General features: G+C 34.4%; 3 protein-coding genes across 6 annotated transcripts in view; 1 reads left to right on the top strand and 2 right to left on the bottom strand.

Annotated features, from left to right (window-relative positions):
* LOC124638940 (dual 3',5'-cyclic-AMP and -GMP phosphodiesterase 11) overlaps positions 1-16,599 on the bottom strand; it is a 201,683-nt gene extending 185,084 nt beyond the window's left edge. Inside the window, exon 1 of one of the 3 annotated variants that reach the window (XM_047176110.1) lies at positions 16,304-16,599. The gene's annotated coding sequence lies outside the window, so the exon portion shown is untranslated. The remainder of the gene's footprint in view (positions 1-16,303) is intronic. The other 2 variants (XM_047176113.1, XM_047176115.1) reach the window with 2 other exon arrangements.
* A 1,174-nt stretch (positions 16,600-17,773) lies between these two features.
* On the top strand, positions 17,774-20,094 carry LOC124638870 (protein MIS12 homolog). Its single transcript, XM_047175998.1, has 2 exons — positions 17,774-18,645; positions 19,979-20,094. Exon 1 carries the CDS (start codon positions 17,884-17,886, stop codon positions 18,496-18,498), a length of 615 nt encoding a protein of 204 aa, XP_047031954.1. The 5' UTR covers positions 17,774-17,883; the 3' UTR covers positions 18,499-18,645; positions 19,979-20,094.
* Positions 20,087-25,271, bottom strand: part of LOC124638868 (probable G-protein coupled receptor CG31760) — a 75,186-nt gene continuing 70,001 nt past the window's right edge. Inside the window, exons 13-19 of one of the 2 annotated variants that reach the window (XR_006985412.1) lie at positions 25,122-25,191; positions 24,810-24,948; positions 24,355-24,460; positions 23,786-23,929; positions 23,233-23,397; positions 21,372-22,788; positions 20,087-21,338 (exon numbers count right to left, since the gene is read on the bottom strand). Coding sequence is in view for 1 of the 2 variants with exons in the window: in XM_047175997.1 (XP_047031953.1) it covers positions 22,759-22,788; positions 23,233-23,397; positions 23,786-23,929; positions 24,355-24,460; positions 24,810-24,948; positions 25,122-25,191 (654 nt within the window). In the remaining variant the exon portion in view is untranslated. Of the gene's footprint in view, positions 22,789-23,232; positions 23,398-23,785; positions 23,930-24,354; positions 24,461-24,809; positions 24,949-25,121; positions 25,192-25,271 lie in introns of both variants that reach the window. The other variant, XM_047175997.1, reaches the window with a different exon arrangement.

Here is a 25,271-nt window from a genome sequence, read left to right as displayed (position 1 = left end):
ACGCCCACATTGGGTCCATGCGCCGTGAAAGACCACACTTGTTTATTACCAACAGAATACCGGTTGTTTATGGCGAATATAATGTTTTTTTTTTTGCGGTTGCCATAATTATAGGGCATGAATAGATACAGGTTGGTTTAAATAAGCCATTACCTACTAAATAAGGATAATCAACTTTTTGAATAACTGAATAAAATTAAGTACCATTTATTTACTAACACGTCCGTCTTTAACAAATAACAAAGCAGGTTGTGCTTATTTTTTGAGTTGCAAAACCTTGAGATGGATCCTGATTTGCATAATTAAAGTTACAGAGACTCGCTCCTCAGTTGCAGTGAATGGAATCACGTTCCTTTCCGCGAAACAAGATGTCAAAAATAAAGGAAATGAAATGAACAGTGATACAGTTCTACAACTAAGAAAAAAACTCGTTCACAATGTTACTCACGTTGCGGAAAGAAACAAAAACACCGTGAACCGAATTCAAATGAAGTTTTTGAATGGAATCAAGTGATCAATAAGGTGTGGTGAATAAAAATTACAAGACGAATTTCCTGAGTACCTTAGTCGAATGCTAAACATTCGACGTATTGAGACGGCACCGGATGGAGAACCGTCGTACCGCAGACGGCTGTTTTAGGAGTCTGGTAGATGTAAACAAAACATCAGTCTACACCGTATAAGTGTAGATACAATTTCCATTATCTCAAATATTGCTAGAGTTTATCAACATCTCGCGTCTTCTCAAACGAAGTAGTTGGATTCTGGTAATGCAAGGTGACTAATTGCCACAAAATCTGCACCCAAAGATAATTCCTTCTCTCTGGGAAGATTTCAAATCACATGAATACTTCAGAAGAAACTTATAAATAGCATCTCCCTAATTTGGGTACATAGATCCCGTTAAATTAAAGACGACACTTATTACGGCTTCAATGGGACATAAAGAAAGTAAAGAGCTATAACTGTCCTACTTTGTTAAACGTAATTACAATAGAAAAAGGGAAAGCATCGCAGACTATGAAAGTAGGTTCAACGTGTTGAGTCACATTATCGTCTACTGAATATCGAACCTATTAATTGAAGACAAGAACATTAAGGATATCACCACCTGTTTAGTATTCTTCTATTGTGTCTGTCATTCATATCACATTAAATATTTTGATAGAAGGATGTATTAGTGCATGGCATACATTAGAATCTTTTCACGGGTTGTCTACACTGATATTAAAAAGTTGGATTCAGTATCAGTATACTGAAAATGTAAGTAAATTAGCTTTTGCTTTACGCAGACCCTACCATCAGTTGAAATCTGGCAAAAATCGTAAGGGGTAAGTCAGATACAGGTTTTTATCACGCTCGTTAAAAGGATAAACCGTAATGGAATCCTGCTACTAAAGGCTCTTTTACGATTTTTTTTGGAGGACAAGGACTGTAACAAAACTGCGTGTGCCTTTTGAGCAAGCCGCCAAGGTTTGTCAACAAGTGTCTGTCTTTGAAGCAAAACAGATTTACGAAAATTATATGCTCTACCATCTCTAATTACTTTCGCATTACTATCCAGCTAGACAGTATTGTTTCCATTATACGAGAAATAATATTTACCATCACAGCAAATTAAACGTAACGGCTAAATGAGATCATCTTCAGTTAGGTAAATACCAAACATTATGATGAGACCATGTGACTCGAATATTACCCGATTACACGACCGACCTTCGAAGCTTTATTACTAAACATATAACATATGTATTGTATACTATACATATGTGTGCAAATGAGTCATTTTAGTGAAGAGGAACGTGATTGTTTGCATACTCGTAAAATATTTCATTACATATCAGATTTCCAACGACAAATTGCTAGACTTGATTGTCAATAACTACAAACATTTGGTTTCCATTATATACAAAGTTAGTACTTACTTAAGTTTTGACTATAGTATAGTGCACAAAAACTGATTCTGCCGCAATTAAAGTTGCATAATATGGCGCAAACCACCGGCTTTTTGCAGTAATTTGAGGCTCGAAAAGAAGAACGCGGATCTTTTTGATTTACATTTTAACTGAGTAATTTGGAATTAATATTTAATGTACTCACGTTTTAATACTGCAATTAGTGGTTTAAATTAATTCTTTACCTCATTACTCACCTTCAATTAAAATTCTTGTAATATCAGACGATAAAGAAACATGCAGACCCAATTTTTATCAGTTACCTAATCTACTGCAAATGCATTCAAAACAATAGTATTGTACGAACAGTATTTTGCCAATATTTTATAAAGGATGTAATTCTGCCTGTCTGCATTATGACGTGATTTTTCAACAAACTTCTTATAGAAATTAGTATGAAATAAGAAGTTTAATATTTTCATATTTACGAGATCCCATAAACTGCGAATCGATACTTAATATCGCGTAATAAAGCGAGTCGTGTTGGGTCAATCAACCTGCTTCTTAGAGCAACCTCCGTCGTAGGCAAGCCATCTCAAAACCAGTTATCAGTATCAAACTCGATACAAACAATGATTACATCGATGACATTACAAATCGTGGATAAAATATCAAATGCCTAACATGGCGTCATGGACCGACGGAAGGACGAAGGCAGTTGACCTTCTTAGAAAATATTGCTTGTCAACTTGAAGGTGAATAGACTTTGTTTTACGAATAATTTGAAGACGATTCGATACATTAAGGATATTACATTAAAATTTACATTTCCTTCTCAAACTTGTTACGTTTGGCTAAGTATCAAAGTGTAGGAGAATTAGTTTAGAACGCCATTCTGTGCTCACTTAGGGAATACGGTATCTTTTTTACTGAAGGGGACGCTTCTATACAGTTGTTTATCCTGTAATTATGTTTATCCTGTAATTATGTATGCAGACCTATCATAAAACATTTTGTTGAAACAAGACCCTAGTCTAGGCAAGCGTGATGGATAAGTTCCAAAAGAAAATCTTATTTCACGAACAAAACCTTATTGCAAGTAATTATTGTCGGTCTTGCTAAAAGAATGTGTTTTGTGACTGGCAATAACCTTATCGGCATATGGACGCCTCGTGTTTCAGTAAATTCTTCTACGTCCTCAATATACTACAATGTTTATGCTTCTACGAACACGTGGATTGCGTATTTTTCTTCGTGGAATTACCATATTTTAGCCTGAGATTGCTTTTGTTTTTCACCAGTCCATCAATATTGTGAAGGAGACCGTGATAGGCATGGTCACTTACATCAAAGTAGAGTTGTGTTTACGCCGACACAATGTTGGCTTTACACGTGGACTGTGTTTTCATACGTCAGCAAACATCAATAAAAGGGGTCGTTTCCTTTTGCAATCGGTGCCATAGGAGTAGATATAAGATTTCCTTAGGTTCATAGGCTTTAATGTAATGAAAAAAAATCTACAAGTCTTAATTTTGTTGGGCATATGAAATTAGTAGCATTATCACGAAATTATCACTTCAAGTCAAATAAATGGTATTGGAAAATATTTTGGACTTATTGAAGTTAAGGAAAAATTAAGAATTTGTATCGTGGAAGCTACCTCCGCTACGTTTAGGCAAAGCATAGTTGGTCGGCATCCTGTCAAAAGCAATATTGTCGTAAGAACAGTTTAGATACAAACACGTAGCTAAATGGTCCAATACATACAAGCCTTATTACCATAATATCGCCGCCTACCATTGCTGCTGCCTTCCATGTTTGTATAAAATTTGCATTGTAATTAACGAATAAAACCTATTCAAAATATCTTAGACATTGTTTGGAACGTTATTTTCTTGTTTAGCGGCATTATTTGTTTACGAATAAACATTTTGATGGTTCAATAAGAAATCTATTGTCTATTTTTAGATATACCATACGATGCACCTTAACCATAGAAGTAAGAACTATATGATCTCAGTTTAAGATATCACATTCAATAGCAAGGTTGGTTTCGTCATATTTCCAGGCGGTTCTCATAATCATTTATTTATACCATTGAATTTAAATAATGTTAAAGAGTTTTATTTCTTCTAGCCGGTTAACATCACTCCGTCTTCCCCCATATTGCTCTGCGACACAAGAGAGGGTTTATTAGCAATTCGTATCAGTTTATTCTAATTCACCAAAAAAAGACTTCGGTAGCAACAAAAAACCCAGCATTTATTTTCTTAAATGACGTATTTTTATTTTGGATCTGCTTTTAAATTGTGTCTGATTTGAGGTCTATTCAAACGTTGAACGGTAAATTTCATAATCCTTTCGCATCAGGAGATCATCATATCCCGAATGAAGCAAGTACCTACAACTTAAATGTACGCGAATTTGTGATGTAAAACCGCTGAAAACAGTTTATAATAAAGTCGGCTAACTCTGCATATTATTTTGTCTACGCAGATGTGAACATATATCTTCATTCCTTTTCTACGAAAGAAATATGTGCGAATTCATGATTTATGATTTCGAATCCTACATGAAGTTAGCAGTTTCATAAGTAAGGTTACCCACCAGATGTTAATAGAGTATCTAAGCGGAATAGGAGAATCCTAAACGGAGAAAGCCAGCTTGAACCAGTATTTTTGGCGAAAAACAAAAGATTTTAGACTCATAATTCCCGGAGAACCTTTTCTAGTAGAATTTTTCTCTACATCTGAAATAATGAAATTGGAAACATAAAATCTGGTTGCGTACCTTTTGAGTTTAAGAATAAATAAACTTGCAAAATGTATTGAATTTGGTTCGATCAGAACCGCAGAATTTTTATGCGGTATTACTTTCGCTTTTGTTTCAAAATCTTTCCTTTTCTTCTGATATTAATTGAAATTCATTTTGGAAAGTTAGATTGTTCTTAATTAAGCTACATTAGCGAATACTAAACTGTGGTGTTTATGAAACATATTTTCAAAAAACTGTCACAAATGTTTACATAATAATTAACATAACTTTAGAAATCGCCCTTATTAAAAATTTTGATCATACAAGAAGATGGCAACATACAAGGTAATCTAATCGATATTTATAAACAGTAAAAACGGAAAATGACTGCACCGCAATATAATAATATATTAATCATAATTATTATGCTACTATCCTTATTTTATTGAGCCAATTATAGTTACGTCGACATACTTACTGCCCACATGAATTTTTAATCTCAATTCAATTAATATTGATTACTTAAATTAATTCAAAATGTTACTGAAATCTTCCATAACTTCGATACAGTTTGTAAATAACTTAAATATAAACGAAACCAATAACATTCTTTGAGTTTCTCTTGGACAGATTAATTCAATTAAATTATTTCAAACATTCTAAAGTAATTAAAGTTTTGATACGAAATAGGACAGAATTTATAAGCAGAATCAAAATGTTTGTCTTCGAAGTTTTAGATTGAAGAGAAACCTAAAATTAAACATTGATATTTCTAATTCAAGTTCGATTCAAGTTTTTTAATCGACTTCAAAAATATGTAGGAGTTTCTTATTTTTTTCAGCAGATAAACAATTCAAAGGCCTATTTTTATTCCTGTTATAGATTATCTTAACGTCACAGACTTTGTAAAAATAAGTAACGCAATAAAGTCTTCAACACTAAGAACTCTTCAGATCAAACATCAGAATCCAATTTCCTGCTGAAGTACACTGCACCCGTACACCTATCTATGTATATACATATATTAACTTAAGGAGTTTGTCTCTAGCAACATCGTTCCCTAATACAAATACAGGCAGGCTAATTTTAACGGTGTTTTTTTTTTAACTTTAAAAATAATTTTAACATACATTCTATAATCACGCAAACTTTCGGGTTATTATCAAGTAGGAAGTAGGATTTAACATTTGTCATAGGAATCATCTTAATAACAATGGATTTACTTTAACTAAATTAATAAGCCTTTAGTTCAATTTAACATTATTCGAAATTCATATGTGATACAAAGATTCATGAATTGTTCACGGTTCATGAACCTATTGATAAAAAGTAAAGAATATTTATTAAGTACATAATTATTCATGATAGTTAAGTACTGACTTCATTATTCGAAATTAATTGTTATTGATTTCTATACAAACGATTTGATTATTTCGGCGAAGGCTCTCTTATCTGCAAACCCATTTAATTCCTGTTATCGAACTCACATGATCTGCCGTGAACGAAAACCGCGTGGGGGATTTGAAAATATCGATTTCAAAGGAAAAGCTTTCTTGAATCGATAACAAACCGAAAAGAAACGGTTATCAATTTGAAATCGAAGATAGATAAGAAATAAAATTTTAATAACAAAACAATATGACTTCTGAAACAGTACGCTTCAAGGCTGTCACAATTTTTAATCTCATTGATCCGATTGTTAGATAACGCTTCGATTACGATACAGCTGTATTGTAATCGGTAGGAAATTCTGTTTGTTTATAATAAGCACATGTTTGCCGTTTGGAAACATAACAGTGTTCTACTGAGTAGAATCCCACAACTGCGCCGAGTCTGTGTTTATTCACGAATAGCTTTAACTCCGTTGTAGACTAAACGATTAGATTTAGCAACAATAATCCTTCATCTGTTTCTAACAAACAAGTAATACCGCAGCGTTGGAAATTGATTGTTTGTTGATTATTAGAAGTAAAGCCAGGCTTGCCTGCCAGTCAGTTTATTGATAGCTGTCATTAACTCCGTGAAACGTTTCAGGTTTAGGAGTTATAACAATTGGCATAAGATCACATAAGTTACCCATTACTTTGGAATGCTTATACTTACTAACAGTTACTGGGAAAGTAGGCTGTGGGCAAAACGAAAATGTTCCGATGTGCAGACTCAAGGGCTTAATGTAAGGCATACAAAAAAAGCTATACAACAGAGCACTTTATTTTTCAATAGAATATGGTGTTTATACAGATTGTCCTTAAACACTTATGTGCGTAGCCTCGTCAAATCTGCCATAGCAAAAAGTCGAACACAGAAAACCAAACAAGGAATGGGATGATCTTCGTTTATACCGAAATAGAGAAATACAAATGTACGAACAATATAAGTTCTAGAACACTAGACCAATAATATCATCGTTAGTGCAGACAAGGACTTCCAGGCTCTATTGCACTTGAACTCTTGAAGTGCCATCGTTATGTGCATTGTAGAAGCTTGGAGTCCTTCGGATGCAAAACTTGCACTGCAATAACTTCCTGATATCTGAGAAAATGGATTATCGGTGTCGTTGTGTATAAAAGGGGAAAATTGGGCTTAGTAATTCCAAGTAAAATTAGGAAATGATTTCGTCCTTTGGTTTTCACTTTGGTAATTTATCAACAATACATTTAAATAAAATGCCAATCATCATGATTGATCTCTTCTACCGAATAATCAGACGAAACCAAGAGAGTTGGGTCTGCTATCGTTATCCGTAAATATAATACTAATTCTTCACTCAATCAATGATTTATCTGATTAATACTGTAGGTAATTTACATATTCGCAAATATGTTGTGATAAAAGTTTAAGATAACAAAACCCGGAAAACATTACATATCACTATGTGCACGTGCTAAAACCATCTTTGTAAGTATAGTCGTACCACGGGTCTTAATAGAACCACTCCATATTCATTCTTATCTCGGGTCGTTACACCAGTTCAAGCTAATGCTAATTTTCATAATACCAGTTTATAGTTAATTGTTGACAAGAATGCAAACAATCCATTTTTCCTTAACGTCAAATGAATACAACATTATGTAGATTAGATACGGAAAATCGAGCTTAGCTAGATAAACCAATGCTATATTAATTCGTATTTTATGACGTAATTCAATATAAATATTTATGTATTATTTATTGATACCAGTTATATTGTAGCATAAACCCACCGTTAGCAGAAACAATATACCACCTGCTGCATAGATGACACAACGTGGGTTTAAGTTTCTGATTCTGAATTTAAATCGATGAAGGTATGTACCTACTTAACATTTATTTATTTATACGGTTAATAGCTCTTCCAACCGCGTACCAAAGGAACAACTCCAAACATACACACTCGGATAAAAAGCCTGTACCCTTCCTCAATAAATGGGCTAAACATTGAACATTTTTTTCAAATCGGGCCTGTAAGTAATTTCTAAGATAAGCTCAAAGCTCAGACAAGCAAACAATATTCAACAATGTTCAAGCCTTTATAATACTGTATTCTTCCACGATACATAGTCTAAGATTTTTTATTCTTACATACCAATCTTCTGCCATGACGCCCGTTCCTCAGTTTCGCCATTCAAACCATTTTGCCGCAGGGCGTTCTACACTGTACTTTTCTAGGCTAACGGTCTCGACTTCCTAGCAGAATTCCATTTTGTCCGTTCATTCCTCTGAGATTTAAGCTCCTAAAAATGCATGTTAACTTTTGTACCTACCACAGATATTTTAGATTTCTATGGTTTAAGGTTGAATGCTCCCAAATATCAGTAACACTGAAAATCACCGTATTTGCATCACAATACCTTTATACCGTGCCAGTTAAACATCAAAACACGCGTCGTTTTGTTTACTGAAGTGTATGATTGGAAACGAGCGACAATAATTAAAATTCGCATAATAAATGGGTAAATCATGCTGGTTTTCACTGATTGTTGTTATTCATTTATCAGCATAGGGCTCACAGTAGGAGATAAGGCTGATTATGTTCAGCACATGTGTAAATAAAGTCTTTAATCTCTCTGATGACTTGCTGGGTAGTTGAAATACCTATACATCATTAGATAAGTTACGTATGGATGAGTAATTTATCATTTTATCATTATGTAAGCCAGCATCATAGAAAATTCCATCGTTTCATTGATTACTGGAACAGTATTAATTAATGATTATGATATGATGATTATTTTATAGAGACTGTTTAGGTAAAGGAGTGCTTCGTGTTACAAGAACAACTGATGTACTATTAGTCTTGTCCTGGACCTGGATCGGGTGTTTACAGACCCGAGAAATCTTGGGAGACAAGCCGTCCAAAAATGTTTTATGACGTAACCATGCCAATAAAATGATTGAAGTACTGAATACCAAATATATCCAAGACACCCAAAACCCGGGTAACAATGTAACCCGGGATTATGATTCAAGACACACCCCCAAGAGTTATGTAGATTCAGAAAGAAAAACCTTAATATAAGAATGATATCGGACTACGGACGGACAGTTTCCGTCCCTACTTGACCCAACTGTGTACTGTACACTATGTAGTGTCATGTTTAAGAAAAAGTGCTATAGTTGAAAACATGTTTTTTTCGCTAACGTATATAAGAATATTTTTCAATATAATAATTACACGTACATTTTTCTTAGAACCAATATTGCATACCCCGAGCTATACAATGTTTTAATAATCCTAATGCAATAAACCCAAGCTTTATGCGTTAATGAACATGTTATTGTATACAGATTATTACTGTGTACATAACAATTAATATTCATATTGATCGTAAATAAACAGTTCGTTAAGCCCTGCCCACAGAGAGGTTACCAAACGGGTTCTCAATTCGTTATCGTTCGTTCGCCCGCTGTGCCTGATTTAGCGAACATGAAAAAAAAAATGTTGAACGTTATCGGATTTAACCCAATACAAGCCGAACATTACACGACTGCAACGCAACACGTTAATTAGTAACTGATATTTTTGTTCAATAAATCGATACGGTTGACGCTTCTCTACATGGGTGGAACAGTTATTCAGGTTTAATGTTTGTCGCCCTTTCACGCAAAAACTACTGAATATATTTTGATGAATCTTGGCAGTAATATAGCATAATATATTCATCTGGTGCAGGAATAGAATAGAACAGAAAAATATCAATTAGAAAGGAACAAAAAGAGATTACTATATTTTCTGACGGTTATGTGTGCTACAGAAAACCCTACTTACGATATTAATTACACTTGTCCCAGAAGATCCAGCATTTAGTGTAGCTTAACAACATGATAGATATTAACCAACATAAGACCCTATAACCCAGTGCTGTTGATGTCATAGTGAGTACCTTAAGTAACAAAAGCCGTTTTATTATCTAAGCAAGGCGTTGGCAGCCATTACGAGGTCCATAACTAGTTAAGGGTGCTATAGACTATTTGTGGAAGGTTATTGACATTGGGATCGATGAAATTCTGCAATACAGCCCTTAAATAACAGGCTTGTTTGTTGGGTTATGTCCGGGTTTCGTGAAAGTTGTTGCTTCGTTTAATCTGTTACGCGACAATTTGAGTGTGAATTATGGTCAGTGAGTGTCCTTGTCGAAATTATTTTTTGAGTATGGATGTGCACAATACGTGATAGATATGCTTTTGTGTTTAATAATTATTGCCCGATCATCTTACTCTTACAATTAAGGCGTAGTTGGATTCTTAGCGATTATTCAGTAATGATTACTGATAAGAATCCTGCGCGAAGCCTACAAAGAGATTTCCTCCTCCAGAAATTATTTCTTTAACGGGCTTTAATATTGTCATATAATATTTATTTCAAATATAAATACCTGTGCACCGAAATTATAGGCCTATTATCCAAAGCATATTTATTCCGGACATATAAATTACGTATTTATTTTCCACCAATACTCCACGTTAACACCGTCTAGGTACCAAGTTCGTTCTGGCTCGCTCCCAACTCCGAACTTTAGAACATTCATGCATACCATTTGTAAGGATTCCCTTGTATTATAAGTTTTACAACAAAATACATTACAAGGTTCAACGAACTCCATAAATCTGCAAACTGTGATCATGCGCAATACTGAGATTAAAGTTTCAAGCTAAATTCTAATTAATAGCTGTAGAACAGTAAAATAAAAACTTACCAAAATTAAATCCAGCTACATTAGTTCCTAAACCCGTCTTCTTTTATTCTAGAAAAGTTTATCAAAGAATATAATTATCATTACGGTCTAAAGCTAGAACGAAAAATGATGCTGCAAATTATTTATATCTGAATCTAGAAATTACCGTTATCATTATGGTTCGAGGCAGACATTAAATGTCTGAATGACTGTCGAATGCTGTATAATAAAATAATTATATTAGTATTATTTGAAAGGAAATAAACTCATAAATATGGTTATTAAACATAGCATAATCTATTTATGACAGTGAATTTGTACTTATCTGTACGATATAAAATGTGGTTAGTTGATATGAGAATTATTCAGATGCAGTTTCAGTTACTTTCTTTTTCATTTTTGGCGTAGATTTTCTATACAATTTATAGTTTTCCTCGTCAGTTTATTGGCCTAATTTATGTGCCTATGCACTGTACGTATACTGTGAAACTCAAGATGAAAGCTACTTCGACAGCTTCGACAGGAATGCAATTAGGTCATAGGACTGCGGTCTAAATTGGTCCGAAATGCTCCATAACCAGAGCCGGTAAATAACAACATAAACATGTGCTATGTCGCCAAACGGTATTCCAAAAATATGTTAAACATACACGTGTAGACGGTCAGAAATAGGCAAGTACTCGTTTGCAGTACAAATGCCAATTTGGCAAGTAAAATGTGAGCCAAACCACTGTTGTCTTACTGCATTATTTTATTGTTCTGTGGCAATTTTCTTGACTGTGGAAATATAATCTTGTGATATGCAATTCGATAAAAAAAGACTAAAACAAAAACCTCATGGCTTAACCTCAAGTTATTAGATATGTGTAAGTAAGGAAAAAAAGAGGTGCTTATTACATAAAAAAACAATTGACTGCTAAGATAGAAGAACACCACGTGTAACAATTACTTAATCGCATTAAACATTACAATGTAACATGCAAAAATACTAGTTGCACACATAGTGGACCTTGATCGTGAACTCGTTGGAACAGCACAAGGTGAGTTTGATATTAATCATGTTCAAAAAGAACCTGTTCTGTACGAATTAAAGTTAGTGTCTTTTTGGTCGTACTGCGATGCAATTAACAGGATTTCGTCTGTCCAAATCAAATCAAATAGGAGATCATCTATTGAGTTTTGCTGTAAATGCTTTTTGGTAATATTAGTTTCAATCGTGTCTGATCCAGTATGTTTCTAATCTGATAGGTGTTACCCACCTACAAGTGTAAGTACCGAGTAGGTAATTGCCTTACTACTACTTGCATCCCGATAAAAATAGCGAATCAATGCAGTAGTAAAGCTTCGTCAGAATTGTAACAGTTTTTATTCTAGCAAACTATACTTCTGTAACTTTCACTAAAATCTCAACTAAGACTTTGAGCAAGAATAGTAATTTAAATAGCTAAGTTAGGGGTTGATTTAAGCCAGGCTGATTCCAAACGGGAAAACAACTAGACTATTTTAGGAAACCCAGAACGGTCATTAGCTCATAATTATTTAAACGCCTGTAGCAAAACACAAGAGAGTAGTTCATGCACTTGGTTCAACGCTGAAAATACACAATACGATCCGCATGCCAAGCGGGGAAATTAAGTATGGCTGCCCGTAACAATCTCATTACTATTACCAACAGCCAACTGTATTGTGTTAGACTATAGCTCAAGCTAAATTAAGTTTAAACTACGCTTGTTCAAGTCCTACGTGGGGAAAGAGTCATGTATATCAGAAGTGAAGGAATTTATACCATTTTAGTATCACCATTTGCGTCTTCGTGAAGATTATTATTGACAGGCGAAATTATATTTTCCGTGTAAAACCAAAAAGCCACACATTTTTTTTCTGTTACTGATTAGAAAACCTACAATGCAAAAAAACAATACCTAATTGTTCGCAAACAACAATTTTATAGGTTTACTATTTCTCTGTTCAATTTTCTCAATTGAATGGAAAATTACATCCCACGCTAACTGTAAGTGGCGGGGATTACAACAAATTGTTCAGCTTGCGTCGAAAAGCAATCAAGGAAGTGGGCGAGTACGGCTAAATGAGGCTTCGGGTTTCTAATCCTTACGAACTGAACCTTCTAATTCTCCGAAGTCAATAATCAGGATTAAAAAAAAAGGAATTTATCTTGCAATTGGAATGTTCTTTTCCTCTGTTCTGTTTTGCTGAGTGGGCGAAGGCCGAAGGAGTGTTTATTCAGCTTCCACAATATCAAACGGTCACACGTGTCAAGTTTGTCATAGCTATCGCCTACATCGACCATCCATTTTAATGCGAAAATGGGAAGACCATTTGCATAATTATTGTGCCTCACCATCAGATTCGTGCAACAGTTTTAATTTAAATCTAACATTACGGCGTATTTTGATAATATTTTAATAGACAACTGTATGACCACCTTTATCTTTTATGTTATCCTCAGTAACAATCAAAGCGTATTTTTTCCGCTGTTGGCTTATTAGGGGTTTTCCGTTTAAATCTTCGTAGTTGTTTTGACGTCGTTTTTAGTGCCTGCCAAACCGGAGAAAACATCAAAAGAGATAGTTCACATGATTCATAGTCTGAGTAAATATTTTTAAATTGAGACAATGATAATAATTGCTATGTGAATAGTACGATGAACTTTCTGTATGAAAAATCTTGATTCATCATTACTTACCTAGGACGTGTAGCGTCACTGGGCTCAGTGATAAGGGGTGTAAAGTCCGTAATTGTACTTGTGGCAATTAATTGAGAATAACTTTCTGACATTTTACATACCTTTGGGAAACTTTCCTAGAACGCTATGTATTACATTGCATCTCGAGTGAATTAGTTCACGAACTGACTGATACATTTCTCAATGACATCCTTTTTAATTTTTCAGTCGTTTTTTTATGTTCATAATGTTTGAGATTACGCAAAAAACAAGAGAGTTGAATTGACCATTGATGTTTTCGGATATATTGGGATATTTTGAATTATAAAATGTTTAGTTTAGAACATTAGTTCCTAAACTTCTTCAAAAGAAAATCAACGAACCGTGAGTATGTATATTGTTTCGTGTTTACTGTGTTGAATACTCTTATCCGTCATTATTTATAACTCAAGGCCGACCGCTTAGTTTTGTCTATCATTATAATATGCCGAACTAATTATCCGCTTGAATCATTGAAAATCATATTAGAAGCAAAAACTGGGACTTATTTTTTTGTTTTCTATCATATTGTGGACCGTGATCAGTTTTTGTTGCCTAAAATCATATTGCATAATTTATAGAAGAACTTGTACGCATTGAATTCAGGTAAAAACCATTTAGTACAATTATTTTCTTTCGGCCCCATTTTTTATTGACTCAATGACCTTATGCTCCACTCAACAGTCAAGTTAAGCAACCGACACGCTTATTTTCTTATCAATATAAAAACAAATTATTATGACTGAGATCTCGTATTTTCATTATCACTGTGCAGGACGTACGCGTATGGATTTACTAGTCCGTGCCGTTAACAAATTCCCTTTTTAATTATTTTCCTATTCTAATGCTTGGCTAGAAAAAATAGAAGCTTGGTGTAGGTCTATTTCTTTACACATCTTCTAGCACGTTTATTAGTCAGTTAGTCTAGTGTGTCAGAAAATGCATCTCCATTCCGAGTGGTAGTAAAAATAGAAGCTCATATTTTTTATACTAAGCACTCGTGTCCCGTAAAATTTCGCCTGGAGAAGCAGACCGTGTATATTTTAAAAAATCCACAGAAATATTTTTAGTAGGATAGGTATTATAGATTGTGGGGTGTTAGACGAAAGGGCGGGCGTTGTTGACAGTCCGAAAGGTCAGAAGTTTAAGTTCATTACCCGCCCATTGAATTTGGATCGGATCTGGGAAGCTGGAACCTACTTAGGTAGCCGCCTTTAATTACGTAATGCCAGTATTATGGTGGATTTGATAACTATGTTTTTGTAGTACCTAAATGATAATTTTCATTCAACTTTCGCGCAAAAGTACCTAGTATTACCAAAAGATAGGATAACCTACTGTAGGTATGTCCCGAAGAAAAACAGAAATCTGGAGCTGTTGATTAGTTAGTAGCTGTTGAATAGTAGCCATAAAGACCCAAGACAAAATTAACCGATTTTCTTGAGACAAAAAGAATTGAAAGCGCAAGTCATTATAGGTACCTATTCATCCCCTATTCTATTTGATTTGATACTTACTTTGAGGGGCATTTTACAGACAATGCCTGGTAAATAAGAGGATAACATAACAGGATATCTAGGTATTTTATTACGCCACATTTCGCCTGTCGAAATAGGAACATATCGTTGGTAATTCGTAGCAGAACAAATGCAATTTATCAAATAGATAGAGATTCTAAGTAGGTATTACGACAGGCCTCTATTATGTACTAGGTACCTGATCTTAGACTGACAAACATTGAAAAGTTTAGGATATACCTAGGTAGGTATTATGATGATGTTTTTACTAACGAGGCAGAGAGAACATGGAGGACATGGGTGAAAAGTGAATACCTGCTTACAATCTCCATTTCTTTCACTTTTCTCAAGGGAGAGTAAGGCGTCGTCCTAATTGGCAGCGATCGCACGATGGCGCGATGCGTTTTTCATCTCACGATCTCACTATCTCACTTGCGAGGTTCAAATAGGACACTCTGATGAAATCTGTATGTTTGAACTCATCGAACGACGAGAACGCATCGTGTCATCGTACAATCGCTGTCAATTAGGACGACGTCTTAAGATGAAAAACGCATCGCGCCATAGCGCGATCGCTGCCAATTAGGACGACGCCTAAGGCGTCGTCGTCCTAATTGGGAGCGATTGTACGATGACACGATGCGTTCTCTTCGTTCGATGAGTTCAAACATACAGATTTCATCAGAGTGTCCTATTTGAACCTCGCAAGTGAGATAGTGAGATCGTGAGATGAAAAACGCATCGCGCCATCGTGCGATCGCTCCCAATTAGGACGACGCCTAAGAGTATCTAAGTCAAACTTATTACCTACAGATAGGTACATAGGTCTTATACACACTTCCGTCTTACACATAGGTAGGTATATACATACTTGAACATTCCCAACTCCTGAATAAATTCTTACTCGTCGCGATTAATTCTTATTAGCCTACATTTGAGACAATGACATCTAAAATATTCCAACAAGCACACGCAATAATCTAATGCAAAAATATGCCGACGGACATTGTATGGACAAAATACCTAAAGAATTGCCAATTGATGAAAAGTGTGAAAAAACCTTAGTAACATGCGTTGTTTTTTGATTTCCTAGCACACGCAATGTTGGTTCTTACTTACCTACTACGCATTAAATGACAATAATATTGTTATCACTTCTTAATTGTAAAGTAAACATTACATAGAAACTAACAAATAGCAAACTTTTTACACCATATCGTCAGTAAATATCAAAAAATAAGTATACACTACGATTCTTACCACAAAGACGGGTTCAAAGCAACAAGTTCACGGCCAAAACACAAAAACTGCAAACTGAACACAACACCAACGAATGGATAACTTTGTAAACACTGGCTTCACACGCGGTCGAACAATAAATAAAAAGTTCTTATTCGAACTCCTTTTTACTCCCAGTAACAGTACTCTATATTCAAAACTGTAGTCTTCTGTAATTAAAACCTGTCGAGTGAAAGTTTTCGCGATAACCACGAAGAGGTTATGTTATTGTTGTGATGTAACGGAAGCGTCGACACAGTACGAACTCCGCGCTATTACTGAACGAACTGGACTGAAGTAAATTGCGGACCGCGAAACGGTTAGCGGAGCGGGCGAGAGAACGGAATGACGCTTATTCATTTCCCGGTGCGCGAATTTTTGGTAAAGCAATTCAGCGCTTGGCTTGAAACTATGTTATAATAAGAAATAAGTAAAACACGTATACAGATGAAAATATGTAGGAAATAAAGAAGTAGGTATCTATTTGTAGACGTCTTATGTCCCGAGGGATAGGTAGAGATAGTCATTAAAAGGCCTTTTTATTTCGGAGAAAATTTCAGGTATGCGAGCTTGTGTGTGGATTGTGTAATATGTGTGTACCACACACACGTGTCCATTTATCGGCATTCATTTAGTTGCATTAATCATGTCATTAGTTTGCAAAAAATGCAAGTAGGTACTGGGTGAATGCCAATGTTGCCCTGTTGCCCAATAATGTGGCAAATAAAAGATCTTTAGGTACCTACCTATCATTCCTCAAGATATCTAGAAATAAATAAAGAAAATCAAGTTTATTTTTGCAAAAAGTCTCAACATGAAACATTTTAATTGGTTCAGCATTTTATATCTTGAACAAAACTAAACTTATATCGAGTTGAAAGGTGAAGGTGGAGGTGGTGGTGAAAGGTAATGGTGATGAAAGAATATCTTTTTTATTATTTTAATGACGTCAAAATCATCAAATGTCCCATCCCGCTGTGGGTTAGAAGCGATGAGGGAGTGTCAGATTCTTACTGACTAAAAATCGTCGTGTTCCGTCGTAGGCCTTTTATGTACCAGGGCCGCGGTAACTCTTTCGAACAAACCCGCAGCCCCGGCAGATGAAAGAATATCTCAATTTAACTTTTGAGATGAAACAAGTTTTTAACTGGAATTAAATATTGGAAAGCGCCATCTACCAGCTATGCTAGTATAACTAAAGCAACAGTAACAGTACCACCAGTAACACCACATCCTTTTATTTTTAAATGAACTGAATTGATAGCTAATTAAAAAAGTACCCCCCTACGGCACTATACTTGAGATTAAACTGCGTGTTGTTGTACAAAAGAAAGAAGCACTTCAAAAATATGTGATAATACAGTTTGGTTATTTTTTTTAGTCTGGCAATCGGAATAAGTCAGTCATCGTTTGTCAATGTCAACGTCACAGCATAGCCTGCGTCAATTTGTACGTTTGAAGATTCAAATCATTGTTTACCAAAAACTTATTCCCAACGTACGTAACGTTTTGAAGATCTATAAAATCTCGTTATATCAGTTTTAGAAGTATCTGCAACAAACATGATTAAAACAAAGCCGTGGACTGGAGGTACAGATGAAGAGTATGAAACACAGCATTTCGGTTTTGGTGCACAACGCCTCAAAATAGCTGTACGACAAATGGTTGAGCAAAAAATTACGAACGGCGTGAAAGACATGGAATCTTATTTGCAAGAATCTTTGGATCTGAACGAAACAGACAAAGCGACGCTAACGAGGTCATGTGATAAGCTAATTCGTTTATACTGTGAGCGTGCTGGACCATCTCTCGCAGCTATTGATGAGGAGATTGAACGCATGTTAAAGATCCCTCCGAATGTGTTGTTGCCTGAAGATGAAGTGCAGCTTGAACAAACATCGGATTCAGACTATGAGAAGTTAAAAGAGGAGGTAGCTTCTTTACGGCAAAGGGTAGAAAGAGGTGCTTTAATGGAGGCTTTACTCTCTGCTGAGGTAGAAGAATTAGCGTCCTTAGATAAAGTGTGTGAAACAGCAAAGAAGGACATGGAAACCATGGATCTGATCTATAAGAGTGTTGACAATAGTGAATGTTTGAAAGCAGTGCAGAGTGAAACTGATTTCCTTTGTGCGAGTGCATCGTTTGTGAAGAAGCAAAGTGATTTGTTTGATGAATAAGTTGTGTAGTTTATTTTACAACTGAGCATAATAATCTTCCAATTGATTATTTATGGATCAAAACTCAAGGGATTTTTATCATGCAGTCTAATGTTTATGTTGTGCCCGTTTATTATAAAAATGTATGATTTGTATTGCCGATGGACCATAGTATCACAGTATAAAGAACATACAGTAGGACGACGCCTTTGATCTTGTGTAAAATGCCGACATCGTCTAGACAGTAACGCATAGGTCAGGGTTGTCACAAGTAAACAATATTTGTGAAATTATTTATTTAGTGCAGACTAACATCGATAGCAGTATTATAAATAAATACATTATAAATGACGTCATTTTCACTAATCTGTGTATATTATACCCTACATTTTTATTTGAAGTGATAAAATTACCAAGTTACAAAACTTAATCATTATTGACGGTGTAACTTGCTGCTTGCTAAGGAACAATTCAAATAAACACAAATCAACATTGCCTAGGGATATTTCATTTTTATCTTATTATATGAAATTCTGTAAATATTTTGTTAAAACAATTATATATGAAATGGAAGTTTATATTATGGTTTATACTTGCAATACCGGTACATAAAAAGAGAAGCATCAAAAAATTTTAATTATTTTTTTTTGTGATTTTATTTTTGGGTGTAATTTTTACTTTGTACATAATGGATTTTATGTATTAAATTATGAAATTTAAAGTCATAAAATAACAAAAAAAAGGAATTAATAATCAGTATTTCCCCTAACATGTAATATCCCTAGACACATAATTGACATCCATATCAAATTATAAGAAAATGACGTCCGCCATCTTGGATTTCAAAAAGGATGGCTTTTTCGTAATCAGCACCCCAATTTAACTCAAAATTGACACCCATATCAAATTGTAAGAAAATGATGTCCGCCATCTTGGATTTCAAAAAGGATGGCTTTTTCGTAATCAGCACCCCAATTTAACTCAAAATTGACACCCATATCAAATTGTAAGAAAATGACGTCCGCCATCTTGGATTTCAAAAAGGCTGACTTTTTCGTACCAAGCACTTCAATTAAACTCAAAACTGACATCCATTTCTTATTATAAAAATTACGTCCAGCATCTCGAAATTCACCCTTAGTAAATAATAAAAATAAAAAGTTCACCATCTTGACACAGATACGAAACATACAAACACTTTCACATTTATAATATTTACAGGATTTCCAAACAGATGCCCAGTGCGATATCCTAATATAAAATATTTTTTTAACATGACTTGCAATCACTCACAGCACACGTCGCATTCACCATTTTAAATTACCAAAAAAAATTATTATAAAAAAGAAACACGCGTTAGCCCTGAATGATAGATCCCAAACTACTAATATCATTTTGTTCGTAGTTTGGGAGCGGCCTACCCGCGTCTGGCCCCTCACACCCCGCACGATTGCCCTGTCTAGACGTCTTCGTCGGACGACTGTATGATTTTTAGACTGTGATAGTATTTTGACAAATACTTCATAGATTAATTTGTTCAAATCTATTTTACACAGCCTCTACAGTTTCAGTTGAAGGCTAATGTTAAGTAGATAAATAAAACATTACAAACAGTCATTTTTATTTTAATGTAAAAACAGAACCTCTTACATAAAATTCACCTAGAAACGAGTATCATAGATTAATAATACTTATAACATCAATTCTAATATAACATCCATGTGACATCATGATTACAATGTATTTTATTTAATAAAAAAAAAAAAAAAAAACTATATACAAAATGTATACATTATTTTTTTATATTCACCTCAAAAATTTATAAGTTGGCACATAGAACATGAAATAGTCTAAAGAGATTGAAAGAGTAAAATTATATTTAAGAAAATAAAATTAGATATACTTGCTAAGTTATATTTTGTATCACATTTATAACTTAAGCTACTGGCACATCTATAAATGATGGATGAGTTACACTCTGCTGGATAGCTTGTGACTAAATAATATTTAACTTTACACTCTAAAATGTTGATGTTGTAGAATCATACCTAGGTTCAGTGAAATAGATGTTGCAATTTATATTTCACTGAATTGCAACAAGTGTCATTTACATGATAATCCGTTCATATATTACATTATACACCATGGAAACCAGACATAGTAATTGAAATGCCATGAAAACAGCAGATACTTCAAAAGTATTTTGTGACTCACATCAATCATTTAAATGTTATATTTTAACTTTACCTTATTTTATTTTTTGACAACAATTTCTTGCATTTAATAAAAATTTAATTAAAAAATAAGAAGGAAGGTAAAGGTATATTTAGTAGAGAAGAAGTAAAATATATTTTTTACAAAACAGATCTTTTTAAACATTTTCAAAAACATTTTGAGCTTAATATAAAACTAACCATTTCTGAGACAAAACCCGTTTCCATCTCCAATCCCGTTCTCTTTTAATTTTGGGTAGAATTAAAAATATTCTGGTATATTGTTCATCATGTAATAATATGACTTTCTACCTTGAAATAAGCATCAAAACTGCTTGTGAATGCTCTCTTAGAAAACATTGAACACAGTAACATTTAATACCTAGACTCAATAATAGCATAGCCAACTAGCATAAAAAAATAAACACTATAATATCTAAGTTTAATTAGAAAGTGAAGACTTCAAGATTTTGAAATAAATTGGGTAGACATTTTGTTTACAATACTATATTTTTATATCATGCAATAAATCTATAAAATTATAGTTGATATTATGAAAATCTTTGTAAAACTGTTTCAAATCTCATGGGGGATGTTAATCTGGCATAGTAGTTTACTCTTTTTCATGTACCTACTTGCTTACCTGAATAGAAGTTTTGAAGTATATCATAACTATTATAAAATAGTAATGATAGCTATTTAACTTTTAATTTAAAACTGGAATAGGTACCTGTTATCTCAGATCAAAGTTGATCTGATCCTGTTACAAAGATTTTCATAACCCCTCTGTAAGTAACATTACACAACATTTATAATTGATTAATACTGCTTATCACAGATGGTAAATTAAATAAAACAATAATTAATCATCTCTAATGAGTTTATGTACAACACTTTAGAATTTATGCTTTATCTTGACTCATATTTACAATTTGTTTTATGCCTAAAACTATACAAATGGATTACAACATATGTTCCTAGTTTACAACACATAATTGATAACAATTGTTACACTTTTAAGTTCAAACTTAATAATTAGACATTAATCTAAATTAAATAAGACTGTTTTTTAATTCCGTATGACTTATTAAATAAAATTTTCAAACTTTTATTTCTTATTGTCTGTCCTAAGGATGAACACTCAGTGCCCAACATTTTTTTTATGTAAAACTACAAATATACATATTACAAATAAGGAATAATTTTATATTTTATATATATTCATGTTTTTCACACATTTACTTGACTTAATCGATTTGGTAACATCACCACAGAAATAACATTTAAAAATAACACTTTAGTTAGATACTATACAACTAATTCATAGCATAAATCTTCTAAATTAATATTTGGAATGTTCACAATAATTACAACATGGAAGATAATTACTAGAATAAGCGATATAAATAATAACAAGTCTTACAAGAACACAGTTTTAGTAGTCAATGAACTACATTATGTCTTTTGGTGGCACACTTTGTACTAAAGATGTTAAAATGATTACAAATATTTCTTTGGTATAAGTTACAAATAGTATATCTACCTGAGCTGAGTAATGAGTATTTAATCAGTGTTGACCACTAGCCTTTTCTACAGCAATGTAATAAATATGAATGCAGGATTTCTAGTTCATTATTGAATTTTTCATGAAGTATCCTATCTAAGAAACAACAGTTAACGATTACCATCGCATGGAAATACAAACACTTTTACACTATAAACTGATCATCTTTATACAATGCAAAGAAATTTATTGAGATAAGCATAGCAAATACTAACTCAACAAACACTGTGCTTTATTCTGAATATGCCAATTACAAAAACACTAACACTAAATTAAGATGCCCGATCAAATTATCACTTGATAAGTTCATTTTTTTGCAATTAAGACACTAAATGAATGAATAAAGTTTGTTAGCCACTGAATTGCAACTGAAAGTCACTGAACAAAACGAAGCTTGGCTGTATGACGTCACACGTAGGCGGGCGGGCGCAGGTCTACGGTGGTGCTGACGCGCTTGCCCGCCGGCCCGGGCCACGACCAGCCGCTGTCGCTTAGCGCCACCAGTCACACTGGGCCGCTCCATTCTGTACTGTCCTGGAAGTGAGTAGCTAATTAGTACCTAGTTAATTACTTAACATCAAAATCAAATATTCTGAAAACCACTGTTAAACTTAGCTAATAAATATATAGGTGAATCTTTATTTTTTGCTGTGGACGGACACTTTCTATTAGTTCTTGCTGGCTGTAGCTTGAGTTTAAATAATTCTGCAAGTATCGATTTGATTAACTCTAACCCCATGCACTTCATAACCATTACCAGACACCAGCTGATGCATCACATTCGGAACCACATCCCATCCATCCTATCCTAATTTTCCTCTTATTTTATAGATTGTATTATTATGCACGCTCAGTCACCCTTTTCATTCTGGGGCTTCAATAATAAGTCAATCAACCCTTTTACAGCCCTGACAAGCACTGCACAGCAAGTTTGTCCAAGTATTTTTAATTTTAAAATGCAATTTAATAATGGGTTACCTGTGAAATATTAACAGTCTTAGGGTGTATGGGGCTCTGCGCCGCGGCGGAGTTCGCGTTCGTAGTGAAGTATCCGCCGGGCCGCGGCCGCAGGTGACGGTTGTGCATCTCCATTTGCACTATCTTCATGAATTCTATTTGTGCGGCTAGCTTTTGAACTTCCTCCTGTAATTTTTGAAAACATTTTTAATATGTTTCTCGTAAATAGGTACTAAATGTAAGATTTTTTTGTATAAATTTAACTAGTATAAGCTGGACTCAAAATTCAATGTGCGTTTTACTGTACCATCAACTGCTCAGCTATGTGGACCGTAGATGGGTGACCAACTATGTCACAAAGAGTCCCTCCGTGTTTCGGAACGCACGTTAAATTAGTGAGTCCCGGCTTTGAACATATTTGGTAGGTGGTCATGGATAACTAGACAGAAACCAGTCTAACCAAAAGATTACAAAAGTAACTGGGTTCAATCAGATAGGTTGTCGCTCCGAGTAAAGAACATCCAGTTAAGAGTGCAAGTGACTTATACATAGTGAAAATGCTTGGCATGGTTACCTTAAGCTCCTCGTTCTCCTGGTAGAGGTCGGGCGGGTCGTCGGGCACGAGGCCGATGCCGTTGAGCGAGGAGGAGGCGGGCACACCACGAGCTCGAGCCCGGCTGTCCCACGTGTCGCCTGTGCCGCGTACCACACGTAATACCTGGAGAACATATGTACAAATATTTATGTACTTCAGTAGTATGTACTTTTTAACGGTTTAGACATCGCATGAGACGCTGCGCAGAACCTGTTTCATACCTCAGAAATTAGTTGCGAGTCGCCAATACCACCAATACGTTTGGCGAAAACTGTCTTTCTGTGTGTGTGTGATTTTTTTACATCAAGTATGTTATTTTTTACACCGGTTTTGATCTAATTTAATTGAAACATGGATACACGGGGATGGTCTTTATGTGGGTATGAGAGAAAGTGATTTTGACACTGCTGTTTGGGAGACAGCAATTGCGCTCACATACATATAAATATACACATAATAATCCTCAATATTCAAGTGTATCCTGATCCTCAGTGTCCATGGAACCCACTTGGATCATTGCAAACAAAGCTACTTTCTTATCTTCTTACCTTAGGTAAAAACACCAGTAGAACTGTAGTTGATGTTGATAGCTGAGTTCTTATGAACCCAAGGAGATATTTAATATCCGGCCCAGCCCGTGGCAATATTAGTAAACTGTAAAGAAAATACAGGAAATCAATGCATGAACTTGTATACTCTCAATTATCACACAAAATATCACAATTCATAAGATAGATAGTTAGATGAGACTGAAACGTTTTATTTTTGCGCCATATTATTGTCAAAACTGCACAATATATAGCTAATGAGAAGTAGTATTTATAGCATTTTCTAATTTCTAATTAAAAATAGAATCACAGCGCTTTCACACTCGCGGATTACTTATAGCCGCGACTAAATCCGCTAGTGTGAAAACGCTTCAAGTCTCGCATTTCAAACTTTTCAAAAAGGCTTATGTTTAAGAATTTATCAATCTACTTTATGGATAGCATGTAATACTTACTGGAAAGCTATCATTAGGGAGTTGACAGTGAATATATTGTAGATGGCTATGGAGATGAGCCTTGCCTCGTTGTACAGGCTCTCTGCGTGCCGCACACGATAACATACTCGGACGCCCCATAAAAGGAACAGGATTTCACCTGAAACATAATTATGAGGTTTAATTAATTGCACTCTTAATTTTGTAGTGGAGTGCTACTGTGGACAGCAAGTTCAGCCCCAGATTTTTAGGTTTTAGAGGCTTACTAAGTAAAACTGAAGGTATGGAAGAAGATTTTAACAATATTGTGTGTAACTTAGTAATTTTAATTACCTATAGCTAAACTGTGATCCCACCAGTTGTAAGTACACTGCTTGAATTTCAGTCCTTTGTTGTCAGTTATCTGTAAAACAATCAATAATATCATTAGTCTAAAGTCAAAAACCCTTCACATATATATTTTAATACATATTTTTTTGAATG

Source organism: Helicoverpa zea, chromosome 18 (assembly GCF_022581195.2).
Source record: "Helicoverpa zea isolate HzStark_Cry1AcR chromosome 18, ilHelZeax1.1, whole genome shotgun sequence".
Taxonomy (NCBI): domain Eukaryota; kingdom Metazoa; phylum Arthropoda; class Insecta; order Lepidoptera; family Noctuidae; genus Helicoverpa; species Helicoverpa zea.
This window is presented reverse-complemented; position numbering and strand designations above follow the sequence as displayed.

Coding starts and splice junctions, on each gene's coding strand:
- LOC124638870 (XM_047175998.1), top strand. CDS start 17,884: ATGATTAAAACAAAGCCGTGGACTGGAGGTACAGATGAAGAGTATGAA.